The sequence below is a fragment of the Capricornis sumatraensis genome, chromosome 2, assembly GCF_032405125.1.
Source record: "Capricornis sumatraensis isolate serow.1 chromosome 2, serow.2, whole genome shotgun sequence".
NCBI classification, from domain to species: Eukaryota; Metazoa; Chordata; class Mammalia; order Artiodactyla; family Bovidae; genus Capricornis; species Capricornis sumatraensis.
In genome coordinates this window covers 115,969,102-115,990,760 of record NC_091070.1, presented here as the reverse complement: position 1 = coordinate 115,990,760, position 21,659 = coordinate 115,969,102, and the positions used below count along the sequence as shown (strand labels likewise).

At 45.8% G+C, this 21,659-nt stretch overlaps 1 protein-coding gene across 1 annotated transcript; it reads left to right on the top strand.

The window, feature by feature from the left end:
* Window positions 1-8,450: 8,450 nt before the first annotated feature.
* SLC25A44 (solute carrier family 25 member 44) lies at window positions 8,451-21,400 on the top strand. Its single transcript, XM_068964482.1, has 3 exons — window positions 8,451-9,088; window positions 15,077-15,204; window positions 18,756-21,400. Exons 1-3 carry the CDS (start codon window positions 8,464-8,466, stop codon window positions 18,945-18,947), a joined length of 945 nt encoding a protein of 314 aa, XP_068820583.1. The 5' UTR covers window positions 8,451-8,463; the 3' UTR covers window positions 18,948-21,400.
* The last annotated feature ends 259 nt before the right edge of the window (window positions 21,401-21,659 follow it).

Genomic DNA, 21,659 nt, shown 5'->3' with positions numbered 1-21,659 from the left:
GAGCATTACTTTACTAGTGTGTGAGATGAGTGCAATTGTGCAGTAGTTTTGACATTCTTTGGCATTGCCTTTCTTTGGGATTGGAATGGAAACTGACCTTTTTCAGTCCTGTGGTCACTGCTGAGTTTTCCAAATTTGCTGGCATATTTTTTATTACTCTTTTTTAAAACTAATAATTGGAGAATAATTGCTTTACACTGTTGTGTTTGTTCCTGCCATAAAACAATGCGAATCAGTCATAAGTATGTATGTATCCCCTCCCTCATGAGCCTCCCTCTCTCCCCATCCGATTCCACCCCTCTAGATCATCTCAGAGTGCCAGGCTGGGGTTCCTGTGTTATATAACTGCTTCCTACTGGTTATCTATTTTTCCCCAGACAGTGTATATATATATGTCAATGCTACTTTCTCAATTTTCCCTTCCCTCTCCTTCCCCAACTGTGGCCACAGGTCCATTCTCTACATCTGCATCTCCATTCCTTCCCTGAACATACATTCATCAGTCCTGTTTTTCTAGATTTCATACATATGTGTTAATATACAATATTTGTTTTTCCCTTTCTGACTCACTTCACTCTGTCCAACAGGCTCTAGGTTCATCCACCTCACTATAACTGACTCAAATCTGTTCCTTTTTATGGCTGAGTAATATTCTATTCTCTCTCTCTCTCTCTCTCTCTCTCTATACACACACACACACACACACACACACACACACACAAACCACATTTTCTTTATCCATTCATCTGTTGATGAACATCTAGGCTGCTTCTGTGTCCTAAATACTGTAAGTGATGCTTCAGTGAAACTTGGAGTACCTGTGTCTTTTTGAATTGTAGTTTTCTTAGGGTTTATGCCCAGTAGTGGGATTGCTGGGTCATATGGTAGTTTTATTCCTAGTTTTTGAAGGCATCTCCAAACTGTTCATCATAGTGGCTGTATCAGTTTACGTTCCCACCAACAGTGCAATAGGGTTCCCTTTTCTCTCCCTCCTTTCCAGCATTTATTGTCTGTATACCCCATCTTCTTTATCCATTATCTGTTGATGGACATTTAGATGGTATCCATATCTTGGTTTCTATAAATAGTGCTGCTGTGAACACTGGTGTTGATGCTGCAGTCTTTATTTTTTTTAACCCTTTAAAAAAATGAAATGTAGTTAATTGACAATGGTTTGTTGTTTCAGGTGTACAGCAGAGTGATTCAGCTATATGTATAAATATTCTTTTTCAGATTCTTTTTCATTATAGGGTATTACTTTATATTTCATGATAGGGTATTGAATATAGTTTCCTGGGCTATACAGTACATCCTTGCTGTTTATTCATTTTACATACCCCCACCATGCTGAAGTCCTGATACAGAATTTCTTCCCAAAGAAACCTCAGTGTCGCTCCAAAGGCAACACGTTCGCCTGACTGGGTGAGGCCCAACCACATTATCAAGGTAATCATTACTTAGAGTCAACTGATTGTGGACGTTAATCACACCTACAAAACATCTTCACAGCAACATCTACTAGTGAATAAGTATTATAGTCCTGGGCTTCCCTGATAGCTCAGCTGATGAAGAATCCGCCCGCAATTCAGGAGACCTGGGTTCAGTCCCTGGTTTGGGAAGATCCCCTGGAGAAGCAAAAGGCTACCCACTCCAGTATTCTTGCCTGGAGAATTCCATGGACTAGTCCATGGGGTGGCAAAGAGCCAGACAAGACTGAGGAACTTTCACTTTCACCTTCATAGCGCTAGCCAGACTGACATAAGACTAACTTTCACAATAAGTTTGAAATGCCCATTCGATATTTTGTGGCAGTCATCAATACAAATCTGGTGTTCAGGACTGATCTTTCCTAGAACTATCAAATTCTTTGTACCTGCGTACTAAGTCAATTTAGTCATGCCTGACTCTGCAATCCTAAGGACTGTAGCCTGCTAGGCTCCTCTGTCCATGGAATTCTCCAGGCAAGAATACTGAAGAATACTGATGCCGCCCTCCAGGAAATCTCGAACCAGGGATCAAATCCATGTTTTGCGAATCTCCTGCACTGGCTGTGCTTAGTTGCTCAGTGGTGTCTGACTCTTTGCAACCCCATGGACTGTAGCCTGCTAGGCTCCTCTGTCCATGGGGATTCTCCAGGCAACACTGAGGTGTGTTGCCATGCCCTCCTCCAGGGGATCTTCCCAACCCAGGGACTGAACCCAGGTCTCCCGCATTGCAGGCAGATTCTTTACCCTCTGAGCCACCAGGGAAGCCCATTGGCAGGTGGGTTCTTTACCACTAGTGCCACCTAAAATACGTATAACATAAAATTTACTATTGCTGACATTTAGCCATTCACAATGTTGTATAATCATCACCACTATCTGGTCCAGAACACTTTCATCACTCCAAACAGAAACTCTGTATTAATTAAACAGTCACTCCCACTCCTCCTCCCTCCAGTTCCTGGGAATCGCTAATCCACTTAACCTGCTTTCTGTCTATATACATTTGTGTATTTTGCATATTGCATCTAAATAGAATTGCACAATATGGGACTGTTGTGTCCGGCTTATTTCACTTAGCATAATGGTTTCAAAATTCTCATCGACATTGTAGTATGTATCCATATTTTATTTTAAATAGCTTATGCCCCATTGTACAGATAAACAAAGAACCCTTGTTTCTACTTTTGGGCTATTGCAATAGTGCTGCTATGAACATTTGTGTTACGAGTTTTTGTTTGAACATCTGTTTTCAACTCTTTCAGATACTTATTCAGAGTGAAATTGTTTGGTTATATATTAACGTAGCTTAACCTATTGAGGAACAATCAAACTGTTTCACACCAGCTAAACCACTTTACATTTCCACCAGCAATGCCTGAAGGTTCCAGTTTCTCCACATCCTTGCTAACACTCCTTACTTTCCAGGTTGTTGTTTGCTTGCTAGTTTTAATTTTAGCCACCCAAGTGGGTGTGAAGTGAGATCTTATGATTTTGATTTGTTTTTCTCTAATGATACTGAGCATCTCTTCCTGTGCTTTTTGGCTACCTTCTTTAGAGAAATGTCTATTCAAGTCCTTTACCCATTTAAAGAATTGGGTTGTCTGTTTGTGGCGGTGTAGAAATATCTATTTTGAAATGAATCTATTCGCCACCCCATACCTCACCTTCCAGTCCCTTATTTAAAGGGGTCTGCCTCTTCTTTTAAATCCATGTATAGGCAAATTGTTTTAGAGCTGGGAGAGACTACTCCACCTCCAGGATGTCCTCTATTCCTGCAATTCTTTGAGCTCTCAAACGTTAAAATTGGTTGTCTAAATTTAGTCTTCCCTGCTCAGCACATTAGCCTCTGTTTTGGCTCAACAGATGAGAAAAATAACAGATGAGCTTTGAATTTAAGGGTCCCAATAGTATCGAAACACAAGGTGACCCAGTTAGGACAAGATACTCAAGAAGGGCCGGCGGACTCAGTTTCCACCAAGTGGAAAGAAAACGCATGCGCTCTACAGCTGAGGCCATGTCCGAGCTCATGAAGGCGTGGCCTCTGCCCGTATTCAAGATGGCTGCCAGGAACTTCCACTCTTGCTGCGGGGGCGGGGGGAGAGGCTGAAGATTCAGAACCCCATTGGTGGAATTGGCACCGTTCATCTCCGCCCCTTCAAGGGGAGGGAGTGACAAGGTCCCAACTTCCGGTTCCGTCAGTACCGGGAGCCCGGTCGAGATGGAGGAAGATGCGACCGGAGGCCATCAGTCGCCAGAAACAGAGGATAAAATGGGACCTGCAGCCTAGAGGTCCGCACTTGGAGTTCACCTCAGACGCGGCGGAACCACCCTGATCTGAGGAGGTAAGAAACCACTTGCTTGGGTGCCTGAGGACTAAGGTCTCCGAGGAGCTGGACCTGTCAAGGAGGCAGCGGGCGCCTGCAGTGCCCGGCTGCGCTTCAGTGGGGGCCCGCCACGCAGTTTGGGGAATGGGGGACGATTCCAACTAGTCATCTCTTTCTGTCGGAGGAGCATGAGGTTCGCTGACAGCGAAAGAAGCATGGCGAGAGGCATGGCGAGGGACAAGTCCGAGGATCCAGAGGCGGCAGGTCGGGGGCCAGGACAGAAGCAGCTTAAAGCGTGTGTCATGTGGAGTAGGTGAAGAGGATTGTCATGTGGCGTCTGCCATGAAGCGTCACATGGGAGCCTATGAAAGACCAAAGGAAGGCTGGGTGGGAATCTCTTCATGTCCCAGAGCGGAGATTGTCTTGGAGGGAGAGGTTGGAGGCATGCCAGGGAACTTCCCTAAGGAAATGCATATTCATTAAGACTGGTGGGCAAGCATGGAAATATATTCACATTCATGTGGTAGCTAGCTCCCAGGATGCAGAGCCTTCAGGCAGATGCAGTAAGAACAGAGGAGGAAGCAAAGATCTTGTTTGCAGCACAGAAGTGGGGACCAAACCCCACAGATGACTTGTCAGAAGTTGTAGGTGTCAATTTGATTTGGTGGGGGTTGTCGACTGATAAGATCTGAATGAGTCTAGTAGACATCATTGAGCCCAGTCCTGGTGACCAGTCAGGATGGAGTCAGACGATCCTGGACTCCTAGAGTAGTTGTTACCATTTATAATACTGACAGTCCTGAATATTTAAGGCAGTACTTTCCAAGCTCTGATCTATGTATTAATCACCCAGAGATCCTGTGAAAATGTTCGCTCTTATTCAGCAGGTCTGTGGAGCATCCTGAAATTCTGTATTTCTTACAAACTCCCAGGTGATGCGCATGCTGCTGGTCTGTGCCACACTCTGAGTAGCAGAGATTTAGAGCAGCACTGTCCAGCAGAGCTTTCTGCAGTAATAGAAGTATTTTGTTGTTTACAAAGTGCTTTCACACATATTAGCTCAGGTGAGTTGCCCCAAACTGTTGTATAGCTATGGCAGGCTTTATTAGCCCCATTTCAGAGATGAGGAAACTGAATTTCAAAGAAGTGATTTGGTTCCAATCCTACTAGAAAGTAATGGTAGTGGAACTCAAACTTGGATCTCCTGACTGCTTGTGTTCTTTCCATCGAATGACCTTACGTTCCAGGTGACTCTGTGTTGTCCTGAACAAGAATCTTATCTGAGATCCTAGTGAAGTCTGGTGTAGTTTTTCTGGTACAGGGAGACTGAAGTGGAGGGGGAGTATACCTGCCTGGGCCAGTTTGTCCCTCTCCTCTGATAGGCTCATCAGTGAGGCCTCTGCCTTTGACATCTCATTTGATGACTTCAGGACATCCTGGGTCATCTGGTGGGTCTCCACATGAAGCACTTTAACCTTTGTGTCTAAGCTATGTTAAAAGATTGGAGACAGTTCACAATTGGAGCCATGTGGTGCAAGCCATGTGGTGCAGTGGTAAAAGAACCTGCCTCCCAATGCTGGAGACGTAAGAGACGCCGGTTCGATCGCTGGGTGGGGAAGATCCCCTGGAGGAGGGCATGGCAGCCACTCCAGTACTCTTGCCTGGAAAATCCCGTGACAGAGGAGCCTGGCCGGCTACAGTGCATAGGGTCGCCAAGAGTCGGATGCAACTGAGCATGTACACATCCACACAAATGAGGGTCTGGGAAAGAGTCATAAAGAAGCTGGACTGATTGAGTTGGAAGGCTGTAGGAAGTGAGTGTACAGGTATCTGCAAGAAGGATTTTCCTGAGGGAGAGACAGAAGGAACTGGTTTTGATATATCTGCATGAAGTTGGGAGGTTATAGAACAAAGAGCAGGTTGAGATCCCAGCTTTTAGGAGCAGCCCTACCTTTTAAAGGGGTAGGGAGGGTAGATGCAGAGCCTTCACCTTCAACTGTAGAGGCTCAGCCCTCTTGGCATGACCCATAGTGGCTTTCTCTGTCATGGCAGTGGTGGAAGCTTCCTACTTTGGCCCTGGAGAGTCCTTCCTTCTTTCTGGGAATTTAAACTAGACTGGCACATGTGAGGGATGGAGATGGAGGAAAGTGGGGAAGTGAGGCACTGGGTGCTGCTGTAATCAGATGTTGGTACTCTGTCATTCAGTTTCATAGGTTGAGATGGTGCCCTCAAAACTAGGTTCTGGGACAGAGTCCTTTGTTGCCCTGCCTGTCACGCACTATTCATGAGCCGGGCAGAAGGCTCTCCTGCTTGAGCCCTGCTGTATTTGTCCTGTGACGACAACAGGCCCGCCCAGCCACTCTGCTCAGTCCCTCCACAAACACGCTGGGAAAGCAGAGGCAGCTCTTGGTTTCTCTGGAACAAAGCTGAGGGAAATCCCTGAGCATCTGCATGGCCAGGAGCTTATGCTTAACCCTTGCGTGACTGGCAGTTGTGAAGGCATTAATTCTGCCTCCCAGGGTTGGAATGACTTAGCTTCAGACAGAACAGAGATGATTTGTGCTGGAGCTCCTCAGCTCCCAGGGGCCAGAGGGCATGATGGAGCAGAGGAGCAAGCTTGGCTCATGTCCTGCCTCCACCACTGAACGACTGTGTGACCTTAGGCCTGTTTCTTTTAACCTGTTTGTACCTCTACTTTCTCATTTAGCAGAAATGTCTTAACTGTACACAAGTTAAGTTGTACGGATTATATGAGGTAATATGTATTCAGTGAACCCTAGTATCTCTCTCTCTTTCCTCCTCTCTCGGTAGAAATGGACACATGACCTTGGGACCCTGGATGACAAACACCCACTTAGTTTTTCAATGGTACAGTGATCCCCTTCTTTTGAAGGGCCTCAAAGGAGAAGATTTCTGCACTGGACTTGGTGGGTGTCGTGGGCTGAGGCTGGAGGAAGGGCCCACAGCAAGTGGCACATCCGTGTTCCAAAGGTTCTCCTCCTAGAACTCAATCTCTAGCTCATTCCCCATGACCTCAGTTCTCTGTTCTGGTTAACTCAGTTGTTTCCGCCGTTTTTCTCTCCCTTCCGCTGCCCGCATGTATTTCTCCATTCACCTGCCTTGTCCTCCTCCAGGGAGCCTGTCTTGGTTACATGTGCCTCACGCATGTCTCACCTTGAAGCTGAGGTTTTCCCTTCAGCTCACATGTACTGAGTTTATACTGCAGGTATCTTGTATTTTAATGAAAGTGATAACAGTCCAGCTCAGGGAATTCCAAAAAGCTAACCTTGCTTCTCCACAGACTTGTATGGTAAACCAAGAAGCTACTTAAAGTTTGACTTCTCACTTCCTGGAATTTAACTTTCCACTTTCTCCTTCTGGCTGCAAATGTCCAGTATCCTACCCAGGAGCACATTACATTGTCACTGTGTCTATGTCCAGTATATGACGTGCTCTCATTTGACATTTCTTAAGTTGGAAGCTCCTGATTTTATATAGTTATTACAGTTGTTAGCTTATGAGTTTTGTTTGAAACGTTACTCTTTGGATACACGTAACATGAAGGCCCCATGTATTTAATTTGCCCTGGTTGCTTTATCTCTGTTTCTTATGTCCAGTCCCCAGAGGGATACTGAGTCTCCTTGAAGAGACTGAATGTATCAAAGGCGGAGTTGCTCTTTCTTCTGTCACTGGAATCTCCCATCATTGTCTAGGGCTGAGGTTACTGTTTCTGTGCTTGGGGATAAGGGGGCCAGGCATGTTCTCTACAGTTGTCAGGACTCTTCAGGGAAGCTGCTTAGCTCTCAGGTGGTTCATTTCTTTCTCTTGGGTGAGTTATCTAATAACCAAAGAGGACTCTGACCTTTGACTTGTTCCTGACTCCCTAATTTCTTTCATTAAAGGGGAGGGAGGGAGGGGGTGGCGGCTGTGGCGTGAAAGCCCTGTTTGCTTTCTTCTAATGCAGACTGGAGAAAATGTAAGTGTAGTGAGTGTGGGTCAGGGAAGCTCAGAGGGGCCAATGCAGGAAACCAGAAATAGTCAGGTGAGTCAGCTGGTAAGTGGTGCTAAAAGAGGTAGTCTGCTGAGGCTCAGTGGCTGAAGGTTGAAAGCCTCGCCTTCTCAGTAGGCCTAGGGGCGTCAGAAATGGAGCGCTTCCCTTGAGGTTTTAGGAACCCCTGGAATATCACTTTGTGACATCCCATTAGCCCACCTAAAGGTCTTGCCTCCTGTCACGTGGTTGGTTTGTCCACAGCATCCTGAGCTGTCTGGGTGAGCTAGAAAAGGAAAAAGGATGGCCGTGACGCTGGGGCCTGGGCAGAGGCAGAGAGAGCAGACGAGTCCAGCAAGCTGGGAGCAGGGAGCTGAGGTGGGACTGGGGCAGGGGAGTCCCTGCGGTGAGAAACAGCTTTCACAGGAGGGCCCTGAATATGCACGGACTGGTAAAGGTGGGGGGGCATCTTAATCTGTGAAGGAAGACTCAGGCAGGGGTTGGCAGAGCCAGATTAGTTGAAGTCTAAGCTTTGGGAGGTGAGTACCCCAGGAGATGAAGCCTGAGAATAGCGTCTCAGAGCCCAGCCAAGAGGAGAAGGTGTGAACTCTGATCTCCTTCATATTCCCTCCATCCTGCTCCAGCCCCCAGGTCTCCAGGCACAATGGAGGACAAACGTAACATCCAGATCATCGAGTGGGAGCACCTGGACAAGAAGAAGTTCTACGTGTTCGGTGTGGCAATGACAATGATGATCCGCGTCAGCGTCTACCCCTTCACCCTCATCCGCACTCGGTTGCAGGTTCAGAAAGGCAGGAGCCTCTACCATGGGACCTTCGACGCCTTCATCAAGATCCTACGGGCGGATGGTGTGACTGGGCTCTACCGGGGTTTCCTGGTCAACACCTTCACCCTCATATCTGGCCAGTGCTATGTCACCACTTACGAGCTCACCCGGAAGTTCGTAGCCGACTATAGCCAGAGCAACACCGTCAAGTCGCTGGTGGCTGGTGGCTCGGCCTCTCTCGTGGCCCAGAGCATCACGGTGCCCATTGATGTGGTCTCCCAGCACCTGATGATGCAGCGCAAGGGTGAGAAGATGGGCCGCTTCCAAGTGCGGGGGAGTCCAGAGGGACACGGGGTAGTTGCCTTTGGCCAAACCAAGGACATCATCAGGCAGATCCTGCGGGCTGACGGACTTCGTGGCTTCTACCGAGGCTACGTGGCTTCACTGCTTACTTACATCCCAAACAGTGCTGTCTGGTGGCCCTTCTACCACTTCTATGCAGGTAAGCGGGAACTAGGAGGGTGAGGGTGGAGGAGGGGTTACTCATGAGACAGATGCTATCACCCCGGGCCTGTTGGAATGGGAGATTTAATGGGAGAATTCATACAGCAAACATTTGAATTCAAGAGGATTCAGAGGTGAATAAGATATGGTTCTTGCTTTCAGAGAGCTAATATTATAGTGGAGGGAATCAGACAAGTAAAATCTATGACTGTAGAACATTGAGTATGTTCTCCAAGCGTCAGGATCAACTAAGGTTTGTGGAATATTGGCAGAGAATGGGTGGAGAGGGACAAAATCCTTGGGATTTAAAGATGGAATCAATCGTGATAGTGTGAGTTTTTGAGTTGGATGCCTTTCCTGGGTATTTTAAAATTTAAGTTCAAGATGTAATACAGTCTTGAAGCTCTCTAATCCTGTATTTTTGGTTCACAAGTATTTCTTAGAAATGGAATTACTGGGTCCAGAGATAACAGTTTTTTTTTAATGGCCACGCAGCATATGGGGTTTTAATTCCCTGACTAGGGTTCAGACTTGCACCCCCTGCATTGGAAGCACGGCATCATAACCACTGGACCTCCAGGGAAGTCCCAAAAGATGACATTTTTGAGGGTCTTAATAAACATACCGCCAGACTTCCTTCTGAAAGGGCAAAGCATACTGCCGAGAGCAGGACCTGTATGTGCTTGCTACCCTGAAACATCCACAGCGTTGTAACTTTGTCTCTTTCTTTCAACAGTCTTTCATCTAGAGTATTTGGTAAAATTCAAATATGTGGACTCCACCTTGACCCTTTGTATCAGATTCCTTAGGAACAGATGCTGGTAATCTTAATGTTAGAGAAACATCCTAGGAAAAATTTTCTCTGGAGTCTATCTTCACCCCTGTCTCCTCATTTGATTTCATCTAAAATTAGGGTTGTCCTTTTCTAATATGTCCAAATCTCTATTTCTTTTCCCAAACTAACCTGTCCAGAGCTCTGGACAGATATTCTGACTGTTGGACCTTTCAACTTGAAGGCATGCACGTACATCTGAAATTTTACTCAACTATAACATTTTCCATCCCAACCTTTTCCTTTTTCTGACTGACTTTCAGGTGTCAGTGGCCAGGTTATTCTCCAGATCACTGAGACGAAGGCTTTGCGCATCGCGCTTGGCCCCTGCCTCTTCCTTGTCCCCACTAACATTTATTGAACCCTCACTGTGTGCCAGGCTCTGTGACACTGTGTGTCTCAGGGCCTGATGAATTGTCAGTGTTCAGGACGTACTTGTTGAGCGAATAGATTGGTTCTTGTCACTCCGTTTTGCTAAAATCTACCAAGGCTTCCGTATGGGTGTTTAGAATAAAATCGAATGCTTCTCACAGTCAGTACAGGTCTGTGTGACCTGATCCTCATCTCCTCCAGCCCTGTCTCGCGCCCCTTTCCCCTTACTCACTCTGGTCCATCCTCACTGCCCTTCGCTCAATTCCCAAGATACATCAAGCTCTGTTCTCACCTCCTAGCCTTTGCACATACTGTTCTTTCTGCCTGCAACACCCTTGCCCATTTTCTTTCTGTGGCCGGGTCCTTCTCATGCCTCAGGCATTGGCATACATGCTCCCTTTACCCAGCCGGAAAGAGGGCGCTTCCTGTTTTCTTTTTCAGCACCTTTTCCTCTAGAGCACGTACCATAATTTGCAGGTGTTTTATCCCTAGCTCCCATGCAGCTCCTTAATTAGACTGTAAGTTCCATGAAGTTACTTCTCTGCCCATTTCTCTGTTTTATGCCTAGTGCTTTCGCAGTGGCTGGCATATAGTAAATGTTAAATAAATGCTCATTTATATTACTTGCCCAAAGTCATTTAGCCAGGAAGGACTTAAACCAAGTAAGCCTAGGTTTATCTTCTGCCTTGCAGATAATAGATGCCCAATAAACATTTGTTAAGTGAATAACGGAGAAGGAAAGACTTGGGACTCTTTCTCCCACGCTCTTGTCTTTGTTTTTTCATCCTCTTCGTAAACCCCGGGAAAATGGCGTATGTGAGTGATTAGAATTGGAATCTGAATCCCACTGCAGCTTGCTGGCTTGGATGCCAATGCAGACAGGCCCAAGGAGGCTGGCAGTGGCAGTCCAGATGCTACCTTCTAATGCTTGTGAAATGTTTTCTTTTCTGGAGAGCAAGACACCCCTGAGGCACAGCTGGCAGTTCACTTTGTTTCTGTTTGTATGCTGACCCTGGGGAAGAAAGTGATTAGAAATCAGGGGAGAGGTGATTCTGGTAGGGCTTAAGGAATTCTATCTGGGTCTTGGAAGCCTTTGCTTCTGCCCTGCCAACCTCTACCCTCCTACTTGTTCTCTAATCTTTAGTTGCCTGGCCATAAATTACCAAAACTAGGAGCATGAGAAAAAAGTTATTATTTTTTTTATTGTGAAGTATAGTTAATATTCGTTGGAAGGACTGATGCTGAAGCTAAAACTCCAATACTTTGGCCACCTGATGCAAAGAACTGACATTTGAAAAGACCCTGATGCTGGGAAAGATTGAGGGTGGGAGGAGAAGGGGACGACAGAGGATGAGGTGGTTGGATGGCATCACTGACTCAATGGACATGAGTTTGAGTAGACTCCGGGAGGTGGTGATGGACAGGGAGGCCTGGTGTGCTGCAGTCCATGGGGTTGCAAAGAGTCAGACATGACAGAACGACTGAACTGAAACTGATAGTTAATATATAATATTGTATAAATTACAGGGGTGCAATATAGTGATTCGCAATTTTTGAAGGTTATACTCCACTTATAGTTATTATAAAATATTTGCTATATTCCGTGTTATATAATATATCCCTGTAGCTATTTTACACCCAATAGCTTGTACCTTTTAATCCCCTACCTTTATAATGCCCCTCCTCCCAGAAAAGAATTCTTAACTCTTTTCTTAAATCTGTTTGACACTCAGTCTCACTCAGAGTAAAAGCCAAAGTCCATGCAATGGCTTCAAGGCCCTAAATGACCTACCTCTTAGACCTCATCTACTCTTCTTCCCCTCACTCATCCAGACACGTTGGCCTTGCTGCCTCTTGAAGATCTCAGGCATACTCATGCCTCAGGGCCTTTGGATAGGATGTTACCTCTGCTGGGAAAGTTCTTTCCACAGATCGATAAGGCTTACACTCTCCTTTAACTCTTTGCTTAAACTTCACCTTCTACCCTTGGCATTCTTATCTCCTTTTCCTGCTTTATTTTTATCTATACCTAAAAACATACATATTTTTATATTTATATAAAATATACATCAGTTCAGTTCAGTCACTCAGTCGTGTCCGACTCTTTGCGACGCCATGAATCGCAGCACGCCAGGCCTCCCTGTCCATCACCAACTCCCGGAGTTCACTCAGACTCACGTCCATCGAGTCAGTGATGCCATCCAGCCATCTCATCCTCTGTTGTCCCCTTCTCCTCCTGCCCCCAATCCCTCCCAGCATCAGAGTCTTTTCCAATGAGTCAACTCTTCGCATGAGGTGGCCAAAGACCTGGAGTTTCAGCGTTAGCATCATTCCTTCCAAAGAAATCCCAGGGCTGATCTTCAGAATGGACTGGTTGGATCTCCTTGCAGTCCAAGGGACTCTCAAGAGTCTTCTCCAACACCACAGTTCAAAGGCATCAATTCTTCGGTGCTCAGCCTTCTTCACAGTCCAACTCTCACATCCATACATGACCACTGGCAAAACCATAGCCTTGACTAGACAGACCTTTGTTGGCAAAGTAATGTCTCTGCTTTTTAATATGCTATCTAGGTTGGTCATAACTTTTCTTCCAAGGAGTAAGTGTCTTTTAATTTCATGGCTGCAGTCACCATCTGCAGTGATTTTGGAGCCCTAAAAAATAGAGTCTGCCACTGTTTCCACTGTTTCCCCATCTATTTCCCATGAAGTGATGGGACCAGATGCCATGATCTTCATTTTCTGAATGTTGAGCTTTAAGCCAACTTTTTCGCTCTCCTCTTTCACTTTCATCAAGAGGCTCTTCAGTTCCTCTTCACTTTCTGCCATAAGGGTGGTGTCATCTGCATATCTGAGGTTATTGATATTTCTCCCAGCAATCTTGATTCCAGCTTGTGCTTCTTCCAGCCCAGCGTTTCTCATGATGTACTCTGCATAGAAGTTAAATAAGCAGGGTGACAATATACAGCCTTGACTACTCTTTTTCCTATTTGGAACCAGTCTGTTGTTCCATGTCCAGTTCTAACTGTTGCTTCCTGACCTGCATACAGATTTCTCAGGAGGCAGGTCAGGTGGTCTGGTAATCCCATCTCTCTCAGAATTTTCCACAGTTTATTGTGATCCACACAGTCAAAGGCTTTGGCATAGTCAATAAAGCAGAAATAGATGTTTTTCTGGAACTCTCTTGCTTTTTTGATGATCCAGTGGGTGTTGGCAATTTGATCTCTGGTTCCTCTGCTTTTTCTAAAACCAGCTTGAACATCTGGAAATTCACAGTTCACGTATTGCTGAAGCTTGGCTTGGAGAATTTTGAGCATTACTTTACTAGTGTGTGAGATGAGTGCAATTGTGCAGTAGTTTGACCATTCTTTGGCATTGCCTTTCTTTGGGATTATGTATGTTTTAGCATACATCACCTTCTGATATATTTCATTTTTGATTTATTGTCTGTTTTCCCCTACTAGAGTGTAAATTTCATAAGGGCAGGGATTTGAAGCTTTTTTTTTCAGACATTACAATTTGGATTTATAAAAGATGCCCCCCCCCCCCCAAAAAAAAAAAACAACCCACCCTGAAATACACACTAGCTTTGTTTGGCGAGGTAAAAGTTCTTTTTCCTTCTATTGTCACTTTCTTCCTCAATATTGTAAGGTTGTTTTAGATTTTTTAATCTGATAAATTTTAATATTCCTATACATAGCCCAGTTTAACTAGACACAAATTTGGACCTCTGATCTTGCCCTTCAGGACCTGGGGATCTGGGTGGCCCTTCCCGGGGCAGGTCTGTCCCAGGAGCAGCTGGAGGCAGGCTGCCCAGTGGCAAGCATTGACAGCTACTTTACTTTTCTCATTAATGTACAATGAGAGAGAATTGAAGTTGCTGAGATAAAGTGGGGACAGGTCACATCATACTGTTTATGGAACGTTCAGAAGGATGGCCAGGTTCGGAAGAGGTCTCAGTCACCCTTGTGGCTTCCCTGTATTCTCCTCAGATGCTGACTTGAGGCTCTTTCATTCATTGTTGTTTCCTCAGAACCCAAGCTGACTGGCTCATGGTAGTCACTCAGTGAATCTTTGTTGAATAAATGAACAGACTCTCATCTCTCACCTCCAGAGAGGGAGAAAGCAAAAGAATTCAGTTGCAGGTGAACTTCCCAGCGATACTGGGGTTGGGTGAATCTGGGTGTTATTGCATCTGCTTCATCACCATTTTGAAAAATGAATTTCCCCTCCTTGATATAGGCTGAAGAAAAGTTTTCACTGTAGGATATGATTTTCTCTTTTAACTGTAATTGTTTTTTTATTTTTACAAATATTCACATGGTTTGAAATTCAAAAGGTAGGAAAAGGTGTGCAGTGAAAACGCTCCTCTGCCATAGGCACCCAGCTCCCTTCCTTGAAGACAATCAGTGTTACCACTTTCTAATGTATTTTACCAGTTATCTGGTGCCTGTGAGTTGGGGGAAGTGGAATATCAGCATAAGAGTTTTACATCAGGAAGGATTTCTGTCCAGCAGATGAAAGGAGTCAGCAAGCAAAGGGATTTTGAAATCCCCTTCTCCAGAGGAATTTTTGTCCTGTTCAAATTGACTTTTGGAAGGGGCCTGAGATTTATAAATTTTTGTTGGTTCTGATGGACATGAAGAAAAGACAGGACGGAAGTTACAGGGTCTAAGGCGGCCAAGGATGGAAATTTTGTCATCGTTGGGCCAACTGGTAGAAGCAGCGAGGGGCACGTGGGCTGGTAGCTCGCGTCTTGAGGCACTGTCTTTCCCTCGGTTCCAGAGCAGCTCTCATCCCTCTGCCCAAAGGAGTGCCCTCACATTGTCTTTCAAGCCATCTCGGGGCCTCTGGCTGCAGCCACTGCTTCCATCCTCACCAATCCCATGGATGTCATCCGAACCCGAGTACAGGTAAGACCCGTCTTCTTCTCTCCCCAGCTGCCAGATAAGCCATGAGAAGCCTTTCCTTGTGGTTATGACTCACCATCTACAGAAACCAGCTGAGCACTTTGAACTGCCTAGGATGTTTCTATCACCCTGTCTACCACCTTGCATGCCTCTTTTCCTTGCCCATGCCCCCAGGAATTCTTACTGCTGTCTTCTAGGCTCTTGTCCTGTTAGATTACCGTCTGAGCCTCCAGGGAAGCCCTAGCATAGCATATCAATGACCTTTCCTTATCTGGCAGGTTTGTAGATACTAGAAACACGATTTTAGTTTATTTCATAAGTCTCTCTGGGTTTTCCACTTGGCTATGAGCTCTCTACAGTGAAAGTGACTGTTCTTGAACAGTTTTCACAGATGGTTCTGTATGGGCTCAGCACAAATACAAAGGCCTTGGTGGTGCTGTCCAGAAATTATAGACCCTGTCTTTAGTCAGCTCAGTGACAATTTCACAACCTGAAGGCCAAAGAAATTGAATCTAAAGGATAATATATAGTATACAAATGATGCATTTTGCTCTATAAAGCTTTAGGTGGAGTGTGTGTGTGCACGCGTGTACACATGTGCACTCAGTCATGTCCAGTTCTTTGTAACCCCATGGACTATAACCTTCCCGGACCTTCTGTCCATGGGATTCTCCAGGCAAGAATACTGGAATGGGTTGCCATTTCCTCCTCTTGAGGATCTTCCTGACCCAAGGATCCAGCCAGTGGCTCCAACATCTCCTGCATGGGCAGGCAGGTTCTTTACCTCTGAGCCACTAGGGAAGCCCGAGAATGAGGGAGAAGGAAGGATAAAAACCTTAACAGGTTAGAGGTGAAGTCACTTTTCTGATACCAGGATGTTTGGACAGGGGTGATTGGTAAATCTAGGTACAATTGAACCTTGAACAACATGTAGTTTGGGAAAGCCGACACTCTGCATAGTTGAAAATCAGAGTGTAACTTGGCCCTCTAAATCCATGGCTCCTCATCCACAGATTGTCTAGTACTACAGGATTGGGGGTGTGTGTGTGTGTTTTTTAAGTATGAATAAAAATGAATTTTTACTTAAATCATTTTGGTATCGGTTACAGTCATAAAGACATTTAATTATATTGTGGGTAATATAAGCAGGCAGTTCAGTTTTAAATTCAGTTTTTTTTAGCCACCCTACGTGTCATGTGGGATCTTAGTTCCACATGTGGGAATCAAACCCATGCCTGCTGCAGTGGAAGCGTGGAGTTTTAACCGTTGGACAGCCAGTTCAGTCAGTTCAGTTCAGTCGCTCAGTTGTGTCTGATTCTTTGCTACCCCATGGACTGCAGCACTCCAGGCTTCTCTGTCTATCACCAACTCCCGGAGCTTACTCAAACTCATGTCTATTGAGTCTATGATACCATCAACCATCTCATCTTCTGTCGTCCCCTTCTTCCGCCTTCAGTCTTTCCCAGCATCAGGGTCTTTTCCAATGAGTCAGTTCTTCACCTCAGGTGGCCAAAGGAGTGGAGCTTCAGCCTCAGCAGCAGTCCTTCCAATGAATATTCAGGACTGATTTCCTTTAGGATGGACTGGTTAGATCTCGTTGCAGTCCAAGGGACTCTCAAGAGTCTTCTCCAACACCACAGTTCAAAAGCATCAATTCTTCGGCACTCAGCTTTCTTTATAGTTCAACTCTCACATCCGTACATGACTGCTGGAAAAACCATAGCCTTGACCAGACGGACCTTTGTTGGAAAAGTGGTGTCTCTGCTTTTTAATATGCTGTCTAGGTTGGTCATAACTTTTCTTCCAAAAGCGTCTTTTAATTTCATGGCTGCAGTCACCATCTGCAGTGATTTTGGAGCCCCCCAAAATAAAGTCTGCCACTGTTTCCACTGTTTCTGCATCTATTTGCCATGAAGTGATGGGACTGGATGCCATGATCTCATGGACAGCCAGGGAATTCCCTAAATTCAATGTTTTATGTAATAACTCTGCTGCCTATGTAAAATTTTGATTTTTTCCAGAGAAGTTAAATAATCTCTTTAAATTTAATGTTGTATAAGCATGAAATTCTTAAATTAACCAAGTATATACTTTAGAGAAACAAGAATGTATCTTGATATGTTTCAAGATATACAATACATAGATAGAGATTAAAAGGCAATGGTGAAGTTTTTCTGGTTATTTTATTTTTTATTTTTATTAGTACTGTTAGTAGTGTTACTGCTGGAAAAAAAGTACTGCTTATAAGTGGACTCACATTGTTCAAACCCATGTTGTTCAAGGGTCAGTTGTATATTTATCTCTAGGAAAGATTGCCCCTGCTATGACCCATACATTTTATTTTATTATTATTTTTTTTAATTTTTTTAAATTTTTTTTAAATTTTAAAATCTTTTAATTCTTACATGTGTTCCCAAACATGAACCCCCCTCCCACCTCCCTCCCCATAACATCTCAGTGGTGACCCATACATTTTAAAATGAATGGTATCTGATCGGTTTACAAATAATAAAGTGCACAAGTTCCATCCTTATTCTCTCCTAGCCTTGTTGTGGGGGTTCCATGAGGAGAATCAAGGGAAAGAACAGCTCCCTACTATATGACTTGGCAACTAAACAACTTCTTTGAGGCGTTCCCAAGCTAGAAGAGACAAAGTGCGTATGGGGACCAGGGCCATAGCTAAAAAGGTCCTTGACATGTCTGTAGATAAGTGGAGGATGAGAGGCGCACAAGTGGTCAGAGGAAGAAGGGAGTGAGGGAATGTGGAGGTGGGTGCTAAAGGAGGCAGAGAGGAATGGGGAGATGTTCTCAGTCAAAGATGGGCCCACCTTGGGAATAGGGAGAGGCATATCAAGGAGGGTGTCTGTCCTGCATTGGTTGCGGGTCTGAGTGGGGTGGTTTCTGAGTGTGTTGTTTGGTTGTAGGTATGGAGAAGAGGGCAAGAGTATTAGGAAAGAAGAGAGAAAAGATTCTTGCCATAGCCAGGCTTCTGGTACGATAGGGAGGGAGGTGGCAGGGACAGAGCGGAGGACTCTAGCCATGTGGGTTCAGAGGAATTGAGATGATAGAATCAAAATGTCTGCAGAGGCCTTGGAGGTGATTTAATCCAGCCTCCCTGAGACCAGAGAGGAGAACCTGGTCTAGACTCATCACTGTGTAGTTTATGTAATAATATTAATGAAGCTAACATTTATTGAATACTTACTGTCTGCCCGGCACTGTTCTCAGCATTTATAAGAATTCTTTTGCTTACTGCATAAAACAACCATACGGTGTAGGTACTATCATTATTATTATATATTTGAGGAAACTGGGATGCAAAGTGCTAAGTAAACTACCTGAGATTATGCTGTTAGTAAATTAGGGGGCAGGATTCATACCAGGCATTCTGGCACCGGAGGCCACACTCACTCTGCTGAACTGTCCTGCTGAAGCAGAGTCTGGCCCTCTGACTCCCAAGTCTAATTCTTTCCACTTTTAGGCTAAGATAGGAGAGACTGGGTGTAGGGACTTTGACTGCAGACTGTGATCCTGCACTCTGTGGACTTTTCCAGGTTGAGGGCAAGAACTCCATCATCCTGACCTTCCGACAGCTGATGGCAGAAGAGGGGCCTTGGGGGCTCATGAAAGGCCTGTCCGCCAGAATCATCTCAGCCACGCCCTCCACCATCGTCATTGTGGTGGGCTATGAAAGCCTCAAGAAACTCAGCCTCCGACCTGAGCTGGTCGACTCGAGACACTGGTAACCAGTGATGGGGAGAGAAGCCTGCTGTTTCCTGCACTAACCTGGGTCAGGGGCAGAGAGGAGAGGCCAGCACCCTCTCCAAGTGCCCCCACCGCAGACCTAGTCCTGCTGTAGGCCAGGTGGCCTGCTGGGACCGGGACAGAGACTTTGAACTGCTCTTGCTAAAGAGGCTCCACGCCTGGATCCCCCATCCTCATTGTTTTTAATTTTCTTGCCAAGCTGGGCTTCCTCACTCAGTCCAGGTACTCAGTCCTCCCCTAAGGAAATCCACTCTACCTGCCAATCCCACTCCATCGATCCCCTGCTGACCCTTCTCTGCCTTCTCCCTCCATCTGTGTCCCTGAGATCCTGAGAAGAGCTGTACACAGAACTTGGTTACTGGCGCTAGTTCTTCCTATTGGGCTTTCAGTCCAAATTCCAAGCAGCTGCCATTAGCCCTTCATCTCTTAGGTTTGCTTATTTTTCTTCTGGGACTGAGCTGCCCACCAGACTACTCTGCTTTTCTCTGCCACTGGGGACAAGGTGCCAGGCACTTTTACACAGGGCATAGGAGCAGCAACAACCTCTGGTTCTCCAGAGCACTTGTCCTCTCTTTGGAGAGTTATTAGGTTGGGGAGAAATGTTGATACTTTATTTTGTGTGTATATTTTCCTGTGAACCAGGCTACTGTCTAAGTCCTGCTAAAGCACCAATCCTGCAGTCAGAGCCTACCCCTTCCTCAGACAGGTGAAAAATGTAATGTAGCTTTTCCCTCAATCCCAGTTCCCTATCCCTCCCAGTCCCTACAGGGCCAGCAGCCCTAGGACAAACAAGCTGCTGTTTTCCCCTGGCCCAGATGACTACAGTGGTGGGCACAGCTCTAAGTAAATCAGACTGTCTGGGACACATTGTACTTGGAACACTACCCTGAAAAGTCTGGTTGAGAGAGTAGTTGGTTTGGAAAGTGACAGAAGGATATGTATGCCCTAGTTCATCTCCCTTGACCAGCTGAGCCAAACCTAACAGAGGGTAGTGGAGCTCCTTAACCCCAGGCAGTCATCACACACGTGCGCGTGCGTGCACACACACACACACACACACACACACACACACCCAATCACTTGGACTCACAGAAACAGATGTTGTCTCACAATGGGAATCTCTGAGATGTGGAACTGTTTGTGTTTTTCTTCTCCCCAGTGTAAGGAGACATCCCGGTCATGGTACCCTCTGGAGCGATGCTTGGAGGAGGGTAAAGGGCGGGTTGGGAAGTCACTCAATACCAGGAACACTGCATTTACCAGCCTGATACTGCCAAGATTATCTGTTGACGCTCTCAGGAGCTAGGTGATGAGTGCTGCTTTCTGGCCTCATTCCCCCCCCCCCCCCCCCAACACACACCTCCTCTACCAAGTCATTGTGGCAGGTGAGGTGAGGTGCAGCAAATGGAATGAGAAGAAGGCATATCAAACCCTCACTTCTGCTTGAAACATCTGACTTGGATGACCCTTCAAACTTCATTTGGTCCCACCCCCTGGGAGAGGCCACGGTGCCAATTTGAAAGGTGCTAGCTACCTGAAGCCTTGATATTTATTACGGCTGCCCCACAATCTATCCCCCCGGCCTAGATCAGAATCTGAGTTCTCTCCCTTTACCACAACTTCCCAGCTTGTGCTCTTTGAAGGTTATTTTCTCTTTCATTCATTTCATTGTTTGTCCCTTCTTAGACTTTGTCAAGAGTCCTCCAATCTCTGTTCACAAATGGTCATCTAAAGGGTTGGGTCTGCACATCATTCTGAATCTTCCTGTGCCTCAGTCACTCCTTTACCCTAAGAACCACGAAGATAAGAGAAGCCAGGGGTCCCTTCTTTCTCTTTAAACTCATTCTGTTGAGACCTTTGGAGGCTGATTTTTCTCAGCGCCACACCTTCCCCTTCCTAGAGATTATATTCAGTCCTTCCCCACCATTGCAAAGTGGGTAAGGTATCATGGACAAGAGGTAGCCTCCTGCTTCTCCTATTTCTCCGACCCAGACTCAACTCTTTTTCTTCTGTTTTCTTGTATTTCAGTCTTGTTTCCTGTTCTCTCTTTCTCTCTCTCTCTCTCTCTCTCACACACACACACACACACACACACACGCGCGCGCGCAGGTGTTTTAAAAGATGATGTTCATATATACTAAAAGGGATCCATGGCCCCTTACTTTTCCATCTAATATTTTAGGGACTGGTATTGGGTTTGGTTAAAATATGGCTTGGTGGGGATGGGACCGTGGCCTTCCGTTTTCCCAGGACCATGGATCGGACCAACTGGAGTGTTTGATGTATTGGTCCGTAGCCAAAATTGGAAGAACTTCCGGGAGACTGGGCAAGACGGGGAAACCTGATGGGAGTATTGGACAGGGGAATAAAAATGCAGATACAGTTAACATTTGAGAAAATGGAGTCCTGTGAATAATATTAACGGCGAACATTCACTGTTGCACTGTACGAATTCTCTAAAAAGTGTAATTAAACGTTTTTATCGAGTCCCCGAGTTTCGAGCTTATTTTGCCTTCTCTCCAAGAAAGGACTATGGTTTTTTTGTTTGCATAATCCTCCGCCTCCAGCAGTGTCCCCTCCCCGCGGCTGGGTGATGGACATTTGCTGCTTCCAATCGCAGGCACCCACGGCCGGGAACGGCCAATCGGGGGCCTTGGTGGGCGGGGCGTCCGGGTTTTGGCGGTTCTATTTCA

Excerpts from the sequence above, each read along its gene's own strand:
- SLC25A44 (XM_068964482.1), top strand. The coding sequence starts at position 8,464 with ATGGAGGACAAACGTAACATCCAGATCATCGAGTGGGAGCACCTGGAC. Across the intron at positions 9,089-15,076 it reads CTTCTACCACTTCTATGCAG|AGCAGCTCTCATCCCTCTGC; the intron begins GTAAGCGGGAAC and ends CCTCGGTTCCAG. Across the intron at positions 15,205-18,755 it reads TCATCCGAACCCGAGTACAG|GTTGAGGGCAAGAACTCCAT; the intron begins GTAAGACCCGTC and ends GGACTTTTCCAG.